The sequence below is a fragment of the Carcharodon carcharias genome, chromosome 17, assembly GCF_017639515.1.
Source record: "Carcharodon carcharias isolate sCarCar2 chromosome 17, sCarCar2.pri, whole genome shotgun sequence".
In the NCBI taxonomy this organism is placed as follows: Eukaryota; Metazoa; Chordata; class Chondrichthyes; order Lamniformes; family Lamnidae; genus Carcharodon; species Carcharodon carcharias.
This window is the reverse complement of record NC_054483.1, coordinates 45,191,146-45,204,836: the sequence shown is the minus strand read 5'-3', so window position 1 is coordinate 45,204,836 and position 13,691 is coordinate 45,191,146. Positions and strand designations below refer to the sequence as shown.

The 13,691-nt window shown below is 44.4% G+C and overlaps 1 protein-coding gene across 3 annotated transcripts in view; it reads left to right on the top strand.

Moving 5' to 3' along the window:
• The window catches only part of mypn (myopalladin), a 451,051-nt gene that overhangs the window by 326,540 nt on the left and 110,820 nt on the right, over positions 1–13,691 (top strand). For 2 of the 3 annotated variants that reach the window (XM_041210117.1, XM_041210118.1), the window contains exon 11: positions 10,413–10,475. The exons of the other annotated variant lie outside the window; for it this stretch is intronic. In XM_041210117.1, coding sequence (XP_041066051.1) covers positions 10,413–10,475 — 63 coding nt within the window. The remainder of the gene's footprint in view (positions 1–10,412; positions 10,476–13,691) is intronic. 3 annotated transcript variants of the gene reach the window in all.

Below are 13,691 nucleotides of genomic sequence, written 5' to 3'. Positions count from 1 at the left end.
AGGCCACCCCTGACCCCGGAGGACCATTGGGCTTCATTTGCACCTGCATCACACCCACTCTCTGAATCAGGGACCAGCACAGATACCAGCACCTCACTAGGCGTTAGATCACTGGCTAGAAAGTCGGTGCACATTGGTGAGAGCACCTCACACTTACCTGAGGTACAGGCAGAGGCAGGGAGTGCCCAGGGCGCTAGCAGTTGGAGGACTGCTGGGGACCAGGTTGATGCTGAGTTGAAAGCAGATGATGAGCCTCTGGAGTCGTCCATTAGGAGGCAGATGCTGGATATCCAGCAGGATGTGCAGGAGGATTTGGTAGAGATCCTTGAGGGTTTGCGTGCCATGGTCACTGTTGTGGAGGATTCCATGCGGAGTATGAGTACTGCATTGACTGTCATGGCTGAGCGCACTGCCTCCTCCATTGAGTGGTGACTCAGGGAGAGGCAGCTCCAGTAACAGAATCAGAGGTTCTTGGGATATCCGTCAGACCTGCAAGCCCTCACAAGCAATAACTTCAGCTGGTCAGTGCCAGTGTGGGAGATGAATGAGGCACCCAGAATCCCAGCTAGGTATCCGTCCATCAGTGGTGAGCAGGGAGGTCCAGAGCAACCTCATGTTGGCACACAAGCTGCTTATCATCTCTGCAGGCTCCTCTAAGGACGCCCTGGATGACGACAGCAGCTCCTCTGCCACTCCACCAGTGAACGTAGCACCTGATGAGGCTGCGATGACTGGGAAGATGCCAGCTGTGGCACTGGCCTCTCCCAGGTGGGGCCAGCACAGGCTCCACTCACAAGAGGACGACTGCCAAGATCATCAAGACCAACAAGACAGCAGAGTCAGCAGGCTGTCTCTAATGCCAGTGCCAGCGAGAATGGGCACCAAGACGTCACATTCGGAAGTGTAAGTTAAAGGCACCATGAGCACAAGAGGGACAGTTCACGGGTGATTTTCTGATCATTTATGTTTGGTTTATATGTCTGCTGTTGTGGACATCAACACCAGTAATGGTAATGTCATTATGCGTTCAATGTGACAAGAACATTAAATTTGCTTTGGTTCTGATGGCCTGAGTATGCTTCACCATTTTTTTTCTAGTGCAGGGTATGCCAATATGTAAGGCTGGACCTAAGTGGCTCGATACTTTATTGCACAGGCATTGAGTGGACTTTGGGTTCAAATGAAAGGGTCATTTCAGACACCCGGGCTGGAGGTGGCAACCCTGGCATAAGGTGGAAGCAGATCTTTGGCAGCTTTGATGAAGGAGCTTTGGATCAAGGCATCCCTGGTGTCCCCGCCTCCCCAGAGATTACTGTGGTCTGCCTCCATGCCCTCAGCATTCTCCTCACCATGCTTCTCTTCTGACTCACTACCGGATTCATCATCTGTGGCCTGGGCAGCTGCGTCAAGATCCTCTTCCTTCATTGGGTCCCTTTCCAGCGCCAGATTATGGAGAGTGCAGCATGCAACTACCATCAGTGACACTGCTCTGGGGGATATTGTAGTGCACCCCCTGAACAGTCCAGGCATTGGAAGCGCATCTTCAGAAGATCTATGGTCCTCTTTACCATTGCCCTTGTGGAGGCATGGCTCCTATTGTTCCACTGCTCTGCCTCTGTTCTTGGATGACGGAGAGATGTCGTAAGCCACCTTTTCAATGGATAGCCCCTGTCACCCAGCAGCCACCCATCCAGTCGGGCTGGAGCACTGAAGATCCTTGGAACCTTGGAGTATCTGAAGATGTAAGTGTCATGGGAACTGCCTGGGTACCTTGCACAGACTTGCAGAATATGCATCCTATGATCACACACTATCTGCACATTCATGGAGTGGAATCCCTTCCTGTTGACGAAGGCACCCAGCTGACCGTTGGTGCCTTGATGGCCGCATGTGCAGTTAATGGCATCCTGGACACAGGGGGAGCCCAGCAATTGCTGCAAAGCATCTAGCTCACTCAGCTTGACTGGCCTCGTCCATACGGTAAAGAATAACTGTCAGTACTTGCCTGAACAGAGCTTCTGTCACCAGCTTGACACAACGATGGACAGCTGATTGGGAGACTTAACACGGATCCCCCATTGAGCCCTGGAAAGAGCCAGAAGCACAGAAGTTGAGGGCCACTATGATCTTCAGAGCCTCTGGAATGGAACTGACCTCAGGCCCAATCATCTGGCAAATGGAGGTCACTGTCTCCCTTGAGATGCGGAGCCTCCTTCAGCCTATATTGAGGTAGCTGCATCGCTGCCTGTAAACCCTGGCAGCAGGATAGTGGTGTCTTCTGCGGCCCCTTCTGCCTTGGACTACCTGCTGGCCCAGCGCCCCTTACGCCTGCGCCTCTTCTCCCACAGGTCCCTTCCCTGGAAGCTGCACTGGGACACCTCGGCTCCTCTCCCTTCTGACCCTCTCTTCTTCCTCAGAGGAGGCGCCATCAGTGGAGACCACAATCCGCATTACCAGGGTAACAGAAGGCTGTCTAATACCTGGAAGGGTCCACATGATCTGAGTCCTCCGGGGTCCTTGGAGATACCCAGAAGTCCTGACATGAAGGCTAGAAATGCTAAGGATGAAGCCCCGAACAGAGATGAAGCTGCCGAGTACCAATAAGCAACCAGCAGCAAACTATCTCCAAAATTCCTCACTACTCACACTGGCAATGCTGCTGATCCTTTTTATCCTGCCCTTGGATGAAGTTTAGCAAATTGTCGGCTGCCCGCCTGCCCATTTTGCCTGCACGATGAGTGTGAAATCGCACAGGCAATGTAAAATCTAGCTTAATTGACTTTTTAATGGTCTTAATTGGCCTCGTAATTGATGGCAGGCGCAGCTCTGACTCCCGCACACGCCCGCTGACTGAAAAACTGCATGAATGCACTTGGACACTAGCCCAACGTCATCACACGCTATTTTGCACCCGAGTGGGTCAGGTGCGCGCCCACCCGCTCAGTAAAAAACTCTGCCTATGAAATAGGCTGCACCCTGTTGCATTTTAAATCTGGTGCCCAGAGGTCAAAGCGTGGCGGGCCAATCTGAGACCTGGCATCTTCTTGTGAATGCATTATTAATGAGGTGGGGAGCGGCAGGAAGGGGATGGTATGGCATGAAAACCGCCATTACGGTCAGTAGGTAAAATGTCTTTTTTCACACCCGCTACCGCAAATCTGGGACTATTCCACCCTCAGCCTCAGTTTAGGCTTCAGTGAGTAGATCATAAACCTCTTGTTATATGATTTGGCAGAAACTAAGGGGAAGAAAAAAATAATACATGGAATGTGGTTTTGTAATTAAAGTTATTTAATAATATGGTTCCTATATAATTTCTTTATGGAGCTGATAGAATTCTTTTATTTGAGGTTGATTAATTGTCATTAATATCTGCATTTTACAATCATGTGAAATGCTTTGTTGTATGGCTAGTTTCTCTTTCTTTATCCAACAACACTGGAGCCTGATATCCAAAGGAATGTGGATTAAATTATAGACTGAGGGATAGGCATAACTTCTCAAACACTTTTCTCTCCGTTACATTAGCTAAGTGACATCACATTATTTTTAAATATACACAAACTGGTTCAGAAATATGTTTTTTAAGATAGTGTGAAGCTGCAATAATGAGGGCTTTGTTGCGTAGTTCACACCTGAGACATCATGCTTATACTAGCAAAAACCTCATAATAACTCATTCCAATTCCATCAATGATAGGTGCCCAATGATGCATTGACTGCATTATATGTGAAATTACAATCTGGTGATTTGATTCTTTGAAATGGGTACAATATTATTCGGTAACAGAAGATAAAGTTCCTCATTTCATGTCTTACTGTTTAGAGATATCCTTAAAAAAATAAAGATCTGTTTTTATGCATGGCACCTTATTATATTGCAAAGAATTAAATCAAAGACTTTCACATACAATGGGCAGTTTCACAGTTCCAGTTGTAAGGAGTCATGCCCTGGCAGCAGAGGTCTGAGAATCAAAGTTACAACTCTGTAGTCCTTTCTCTGCACTGTTCTCACTGCTCACATTGCTTTACTGCTGGGTGCTGGAAATTGATTACGTGACAGTGAATTACATTGATTTTTAGGGACTGTTATTTAAACCAGCACATCAGCTAATTTCCATATAGTAATATCCCCCAAATATGAGTGAGATACATGACTAGTTAAGTTTTTTGGAGATCCTGACCAAGATAAATCCCTTGTACTTCTTCAAGTGTTACCATGGGATCTTGAACATCTAAAACAGGCAGACAGTGTCTTTATTTAAAAGCTCATTGGAAAGTCAACACCTCTAACAATAGAGTGCCCACTCAGTACTGTACTTGAGTGCTGCCTACTTTGTGTATTGGAATTTGGTTTGAACCCAAAACTTTCTGACTTAAAGACAAGAGTTCTACCAAATGAGCTGAGTTGAGACACATCAGAACAAGGGAAGGTAGGAATATCTTTTTACATTGTTATCTTACAAAAACTAATCAATCTCAGTCTTGAAAATTTCAATTGATCCCCAGCATCCAGGACCTTTCAAGCCAGAGAGTTCCAGATTCCCACTACCTTTTGTGAAGGTGTGCTTCCTTATTTCACTCTGAAATAGCCATTTTAAGATTTTGCTCCCTTGTTCTGAATTCCCCGATCAGAAGAAATAGTTTCTCTCCATCTTCTGTATTGACTCCTTTTATCATTTTAAGCATCTTGATTAGATCATCCCTGAACCTTCTAAATTGAAGAAAACACACCACAAGTTCACGCAACCTGACCTCATAATTGAATCTTATGAGCCCAGATATTATTTAAGTGAATCTGTTCGGTATCCTCTCTGAAGCCTTACCCTGCCTGAGATATGGTGCCCAGAACTAAAATACAAAGTTACAAAACAGGTATGAAAAGGCTAATGAAATATTCATCCTTATCCCAGGGAGATTGGCATACAAAGGGGAGGAAGTTATGCGCCAGATATGCAGAACAATGGTTAGATTCAAAATGTGCTTGGTTCTTACAAATTTCCAACCTCTTGAGCTCCTCATGTCCCCATATGCCCTGAGTACTTCCCTAAGTATCACATCATTCTCTCCGACCTCCACAACATTGACCCTAAAATCCTCACAAAGTTGCCCCAAGCTTTCAATGCCATTGAGTGCCTCACTTCATTCTCTTTTCACTTGTGTATATCAAAGTGAATAATTGCCTCCTGATCCGTAACACTGACCCCTGAAATCTTGACACTGACCCTCCAATCCCCCGCCACACCATTCCCCCCACACCCCAAGTTCTTGACCAACACCTGGGCCTGAAATTTTAGGTCGGTGGGCGGGCACGATCGGTGGGCCCGGGTTTGGCCAGGGAACGGACCGCCGACCTCGATCGGCCCCTGACCATGATTTCACGCTAGCTGGCCAATTAACGGCCAGCCAGTGTGAAGTGCACCCTGAGAAGCTCAGCGCTGCTGGGGTGAGGGCGGGAGGAAGGCAGGTGCTGACGTCAACGCAGGCAAGGGCCAGCGCTGAGAGAAAGCTTCCTGAAGGCAGAGAGCTGCCTCTGGGAGCTGATCACCTGAAAAATTAAAAATAAAGGTCTCAGAAGCTGAAAGAAAGCTCCCATGCGCCATAATCAGTCACTTGAAAATTTAGCTCATGAAAATGCTGTCCACAGAAATTTATTTATATTTTATTTTATCACAGAAACCTCATCCCGCCCGTGAATGTGGGTTGATGAAAAATGTAAAGGCCTCCTGGCCAATTCGCCCATCCGCCAAACATAAGGTTGGACGGGCAATGAAAAATTACAGACAATTGCGCCATTAATGGGCTTAATTGCTATCTTAATTGTCAGCAGGTACGCTTCCGACTTTTGCACATGCCCGCCAACTGAAATATCATGCGAGCACGCGATGACGTCGGGATGCTCGCCCAATGTCATCTCGTGCGATTTACGCCGGATCAGGTCAGGTGCGCGCCTGCCTGATCAACGTAATATTCTGCCCCTGCAATTCTGACACTTTGCAATACTGGCATAAATTCCCACAGTGACTGGTATCGGTCCCTGACCTACATCCTAACCCCCAGCCTTTGCCTTCAACCTCCTCCAACTCCTGACCGCATCCTGACCTATGATACATATTCCATTTCAGAAGCTAGGTCTTGACGCTATCCCCGGTCCTGTGCTGCCCAAGTACCTAGCCCACGATCCCCGAAGCAATCTATTCACCTGAGAGCCACTATGATGTTAGCAGCAGCACAATTTTTCACTATTTTTTGTATTGCGTTATTTGCTATTGCTCTTGCTTGTCCAATTTGTGGGGAACCTTGGACGTTTCCAGTCTCGTGCAGAGAATGCACCTTGTGCCCTCAAATTTCTCGGCCTCAGTTTTATGCAGTAAGTGTGCTTACTTTTGACTGTTATTGAACTCAACTCAACTTCATTTGAGAAGTGCATGCGCTCTTTGTTCTGTGTCTGTCATGCAATTGATCCGTTTGTGGAACATAATGGCCCATAACTTCCAAGCTCCAAGGCAGTGTATCTGGAATATATCTCAATGATGCGCAGGGGTCCCTCCCTCCAACATCCACTGCTTCGAAGTCCCCATCCAAGGATTGCACAGCAATTTCCTGGAAAGTTCAAACTTCCAGTGGACAGCTGCTCTGCACTGGGAACCATCCAAAAGTACGATATAAATCGCAAACTTCAGATGGTTCCAAATGTGTTACATCAATAGTTACTGAGAAAAACTTAGAAGAATTAAAACCATTCCTAGTTTCTGGGTAGCTATAGTACTGACCTCCTCCCATGGGACCTCCGACTACCCCTCCCCCCACCCCTACTACTAACCACCCATCCCTCCATCACACTGGCTACCCATCCCCACACCCCTGGACTGCCCTCCCTCCCACTCCAGACCAGCCAACCTCTCCCACCCACTAACCTTACAAATCTACCTTCTCCCTGGCTTGAAAGTGGCTGGACCTTTAAACTTGCCTGATTTACAGCAATTAGTGCTGTAAAAAAAGGGGCATGGCCGGCTTGTGTCCGACTCTGCAGACCTCAATGGAAGACCTCAGGATCACGCTGCACAACCCAGTTCTCATCCGATCTGAGTCGGAAAATTGAGCAAGGAGGAACAAAAGGATTTTGAGGTAAGAAACTAGGAGCAGAGTAGCAAACCAAATCTGATCACGGAAGTTCAGGCCTAAGCACGTAAGAATTAGGAGAACCCCTCAATCTTGCTTTGCCATTAATAAGATCATGGTTGATCAGATTGTGGCCTTAACCCCGCTTTCCTGCCTGCCCCCATAACCCTTGAGTCATTTGTCAATCAAAAATCTGTCTAACTCAGCCTCGAATATATTCAATGACCCAGCCTCCACTGCTTTCTGGGGAACAAAGTTCAAAGCACTAATGACCATCTGGGAGAAGAAATTCCTCCTCATCTCCGTCTTAAATGGGAGATCCCTTTGTCCTCAGAATTAATTTTGATTTCTCTAAGTTTTTAAAATATCAAATTGTGGCTTCTAAATCTTCAATTCAAAATTAACCCAACAAACTTTAGAAAATAAAATTTCAAAAATTTTGCAACAGCCCAACTGAACAGCCTATTTAAATGTACCAAGCAAAATTAACTGCTGTACAGAACTCAGCAGAGCATATTCTTCAAGGAGCTTGGTTTGTCTTGAGGTAATTTGTGGCGAATGGTTTAATGTGTGTATTGCATGGTCTCAGTGTGTTTAACCTCCTTTGCTGGCTGACTGCCAAAGATCAAATTTATGTTGGCTTCACTTTCTTCTGATTTGTCTTGATATTTTCTGTAATTACAAAGCTGAAAAGATTTTTTTTTTGTTAAGAACCTCCATCTCTCTGAGGAAGCATCAGGCCAATCCATATCCAACAACCTGCTCTGAAAACTCTGTTCACATTTTGACAGTTGTGACAAAATGCACCACGGCAGCTGAGACAATCCACAACATTCTAAAACAGTTAACAACTTTCTAAGTCAAACAACCCACAACATTCTAAAAAAGAACCCAATTTGCCCTATCTCCCAATGTTAACAAATCCTTTTAAAATTCTAGGGACCGGATCCAAATCTGGGTTTTTTTTTAGAATGTTGTGGGTTGTTTGATTTAGAAAGTTGTTAATTGTTTTAGAACATTCTCCAAAAAAAGACTCTACTTGGCCAGACCCACTTTCCAGGCAACACACTCTTATAGATGTTTAACTATAAAAATCCAGTAATATTACCCAAACTGCTGTGGCATTAATAAAAACATACCACATGACCTGTAACTCTCTGCCAGCCTGCTGTAGAAACCCAAATTTAAGAATAAAACTGCTCTTTGCTCCAGCTACCACAGCTCAAAACAGCTCTATCCTAAGCTCTCCATGATAACTCTAAAATACCTTTTTTCCCTTTTCATCTCAGATTCCATTGTTGTCCCACCTCTTGGAAACTCAAATTATTCCAAATATAAGATATTTCATGTTTCTTGCTTGTCTTTGCTTTTGGGCCAGTAAAATATAATATCCCAACTTACCTATGGAACTCCTGCAAGATGCAGACATGCTCCTTGTGACCTCTGACTTTCCTTTGATATTCAAACAAACTCTCAACTTATATGAAAATGCAAATGTTAGATCCAGTCTATTTACTTGTACTTCAAACCTAACACCTTTATGCTTTTCATATTGAGCAGACAAGCTTCTCCTCAACCTTTATGTCCTCACAGCTCTATAGATTTTAAAAAGTGTAGGAGGAGTTAACTTGTACTCTCAGTGGAGCAGTATCCTGTGTCTGCTTAGTATCTCCACTGGTTTAGACTGAGAACACACCATGTAAGCAATCATAATCACGATGGACCAGAAGTTTAATCCCTGAAGGACACATTAACTGTAGCAAAATGTCCAAATAGATTCAGTAGATAATACACTCACTGTCACAATTGCTGCCTTTATTTGGTCACAATTCTTCGCGCCAGATAATTCGTAAAACTATGTTTAGATAATTTTGTGAAGCTATGTATGGTCTCATGCAAACCCCCATTACGCTTTTCTGTATGGTGAAATGTGTAAAATAAATTAGCTTGGAGATGGAGTAGATTTTTAAAGACTAAATTTTACCCAGTGGTAGCATGCTGTCTTCTGAGTCAGAAGGTTGTGAATTTATTTCCTGCTGCAGGGACACAGCAGGAGAAGGTGGCATAGTGGTAATGTTGCCAGACTAGTAATCCAGAGACCCAGGCTAATAGTCCAGAAACACAAATCCCACCATGGCAGCTGGTGGAATTTGAATTCAGGTTAATAAATCTGGAATATAAAGCTAGTGTCACTAATGGTGACCATGAAACTATAATTGCTTGTTGTAAAATCCCATCTGGTTCACTAATATCCTTTAGAGAAGGAAATCTGCCATCATTACCTTGTCTGGTCTACCTGACTCTTAACTGCTTTCTGAAATAAACTAGAAAAGTCACTTCAAGGGCAGTTAGGGATGGGCAACATCACCCACATCCCATGAAAGAATAAAGAAAAAAACAATCTAGGCTGACACTTTAGTGGAATTCTGAGAGAGTGCTGTAAGTGCCATCTTTCAGATAGGACATTAAATCAAAGCTCTTTCAGGTGGATGTTAAAGAGCCTGTGACACATTTTGAAGAAAAGCAGAAGCGTTCTCACAAGAATAGGAGTAAGCCATTCAGCCTCTTAAGCCTGCTTCACCTTTCAAAAAACATGCTCTTAATTTCACTCTAAATAGGAAACAGCAGAAACCTGTACATTTAAAGGCATACAGACTTTGTTGTGTAATAGACTCTTACAATTGGACTGGTACAATTATTTTTGAGACCCTGAATTTAATGAACTCTGAATAAATTTTCCTAGACTCATTGCTCAGCTCCTCATCAATTATCATTGATGGAGCATGGTAAACTGATGTGCTGAAACAGCTGGTTTAGATGTCTGGAGTGATTCTGAGGCCCTATCGCAGTAGCGATGGCACTGCTGCTCCTCATGTGCAATGTGAAAAATGAGGGCATTGAGCTGTCCTTCCCATAGTTCTCAAGATCAGGTTATTTAATGATTAGTAAGTGTTCCCCAAACACATTACTTGAGGTGTAGGGAGTGTGCTGAAGTGTGCAGGTAGGTCTTTGTAAGGAAAAACAACTTTTTCTGGCTTCTGGAAAGGTCAGACAGAACTTGTTAAATATTTAAAATTAAAACAGAAATTTCTGGGAAAACTCAGCATGCTAGGCAGCATCTGGGTAGAGACAGAAACAGAGTTAACATTTCAAGTTTGTGACCTTTCATCAGAACTGGGAAAAGTTAGAGACTGAAATTTTTTTCCAGCATTTTCTGTTTTTATTTTAGACTTCCAGCATCTGCAGTTTTCTGCTTTTTGACTTGTTAAATATTTGTCTGCCTTTATCAGGGAAAAGGACGTAGCAGGTAAAACGTATAAGAAGATAAATCTAGAATGGAAGAAAATTATATGGTAAGTATGCCAGCAATGGTTGGTGGCTGGTGAATCAATGACAAAATTTATTTTAAAATTGTGCCCATTTTTTTCAAATAATAAAGCCCTCTTGCTCCCACAAACATTGGTGCATAGACCTTTCCTCCAAATTATGGAGAACTCGCTCCCCCAGTTCATGGAGGCACTCCTTATTCAACTTTACCATAGGTACAAAATCCTTAAACCCACTCTTACGGCACAAAAGCAAAAGCACTTTTGCCCACTTAATTCTTCCTCCCACTTCAGGTTGGGACTCTTCCCCCATTTTCAGCTCCCACTGACACCTTTAAATATCCTTGCCGCTTCCTGAAGTTTCCACAAGCATTCTCCTTCCTCATTATTTTCAGTGATTTTGTAAATAATTCCTACACATATGTTGCTTAATTACTGGATCAGCTAGTGTGACTGAACTCAGGTGAGGCATCAGGTTATTGAAAGTATAAGTGCAAACAGTGTGTGGACATACCTGTGATGGCTGCATGAGGTTTGAGACCACCCTTCCCATAAGCTTGCCATACTTGGCAGGAGGTAGTGGCTAGTTAAACGTATATAGTACTGCAGCTCTGAAGAACAGAAATGGATGAAGACTATGTACTTTAAGGAACTTGGAAAAGTAACTCTTTTCAAGAGAACCGTGCACTGAGTAAATACCCCTCTCAATCAGCCCCATATTTAGTACTCAGCCTTGCCAAACCCTCACACAACAATACAGCTCTTTCATGCATCTCCTGCATATATATTTCAGCAGGGTCTTATTGGGCTTTAGTTTGAGCTTATAGCAGCCATCAATAACACCATCCACTCTGTACTTTGGGCAATTCAGCAAGGGGCTAATGTGCTATGCTATTCAGTGGGAAAAAGAGAAAAATGCTGGCCATGCAAACTGATCCATCAATCGCCTGGTTAATATTTGTGTCTACAGCACACTAACCGATACTGCAGTACTAGATAGACTACGGGAAATTTTATCAGGCCTTTGGGGTGGGTTTGGTGGCAGCTGAATGAGAAAAATTGGAAGAAGTGCATCCTTCTGGTTCCCCACTGTGGTCCTGTCTCCTGCTTTTCCCAGTGCAGCTTCGATATAGTGATGTCCACCTGCCCGTCAGTACCAATTAAGATTACTAAATAGACAATTAACAGAAAATTTCCAATAGCAGTGGAATTTTGATAGCGCCACATTGTATCAGAATCTTAGCTACTAAGAGGAGATGGCTACACAACAACAGGATGTCGGAGCAACATGAGAAAAAATTGCGATCTAATCGTTTCATGGTGCAAATGGCAAGCCTGAGGGAATCGCAGGCAGAAGGTTCTCTCAGCCTTTTCAGGCAACCATTTTGGCTCAGCAGCGCACAAACCCTCCAGCCAATGTGAAGACTCTTGGCATGCTGATTGGCTCTCCCTCCTCCTCAATCCGCCTGCCGCCCCTAATTGGATGGTGAACCCAGAGGCGGCAATAGATAGTTAATTTAAAAAAAAATTACCTCACCATGGCTCCAGAGCTGCCCATGGTGGATACTGGGTGATTTTGCATAGGACAATAAAGGGCCATGGGGATGAGTGGGGTGCCATGGGTTGGCATGAGTTGGTACTAAGTTGGTATAGAGGTGATAAAGGGCCATGAGGTTGGTAGAGTGGCATAGGTTGGCATGGAGGGTATGGGGGGCCATCAGGGTGGGCAGGTGGCATGAGGTGGCATGGATGGGGTATGGCAAATGTTTGCAGTGTGAGGAGTGAGGGCTGTTTTTTGTTTTATTGTAACTGGGCCAAAGTCCCAGAGCACCAAGGTGAGCTTTCTAAACAGCTCACCTGGCAAATCCTGTAGCTGCCTCCACACTCTTTCCCTGGGTGGCGGGCCAGACTACAGTTAAAACTCGCTCCCGCAGAATAAAAATTCGAAGACTTGATGCATTTTCTCCCGAGTAGGGTTTGTGGAGTTGGGTATTTTCTCAATTCTGCACTCCCGATTTGGGAGTGAAAATTTGGCTCTAGGTTTGGAATATGTGGTGGCAGTGGACAAGTAGCAGAATAGATAGCAAGCTGGCTACAAAATAGGGTAGGTGCTAAAGATAGTTACTCAGATTGGCAAAAGTTGGGAAGTGGTGATCCACAAGGATCACTACTGGGATCACCATTACTAACCATTTACATAAATGATTTGGGCTTGGGAATTGGAAACACAATTTCCAAATCTGCCAGTGACACCAAATTGGGGAGGGCAGTTAATACAAAGGAGGTTTGCAGCAAAATATAGGAAGACGTTAATAAGCTTTTAAATGGGTATTAAATTGGTAAATTAGATTCAATATAGCTAAACATGGGAGGTTTTGTGGCACAGTGGGTAGCATCCTTGCCTCTGAGCCAGGAATTCCGGAATTAAGCCCCACTCTAGAACTTGATGGCCTAGGAAGGTAAGTTCATAACGTGTCAAAACAGGTTGAGAATCCACTTGTAAATCCTTCTGACACACACCAATAGCAGGCAGTAACAGTGGAAGAGATTCCTGGTCAGCAGACTTGGGAAAATACCCAACTCCACAAACCCTACTCGGGAGAAAATGTGCCAAGTCTTCGAATTTTCATTCTGTGGAAGCGAGTTCTAACTGTAGTCTGGCCCGCCACCCACAGAAAGAGTGATGGAAAGAAAATTGGAGCCTTTACCATCAATATTCATAGCTCGAGACTACAACATGCATATAAAATTATGTGCATGTCATCAAAGTAACTCAGACTCCTTTTTGGGGAGGGGTGGGTTGGCTGGACATTTAAGAGAAAGCTAGATAAACACAGGAGAGAGAAAAGAATAGAAGGATATTCTAATGGGGCTAGATGAAGAAGAATGGGAGGAGACTTGTATGGAGTATAAACATTGTCATGCCAAATGGTCTGTTTCTGTACTGGAAAGTCTATGGGCGGAATTTTTCTCTCATTGGACAGGCATGTGCCCGACCCGAGCGAGAGTAAAATAGTGCGTGATGAAGCCGGGCAAGCGTCCCAATGTCATCGCACATTCTCACAATATTTCACTCAGCAGGTGCATGCAGGAGGCGGCAGCCCAACCACCAACAATTAAGAGGCCTATTAAGGACCTTAATCAACTAATTAAATCTAATTTTTCGCTGCCCATCCAAACGTTCGGTCAGCGGGCGGGCAAAAAGGCCAAGCGGCCTTTGGATTTTTTATGAAACCTCATCCA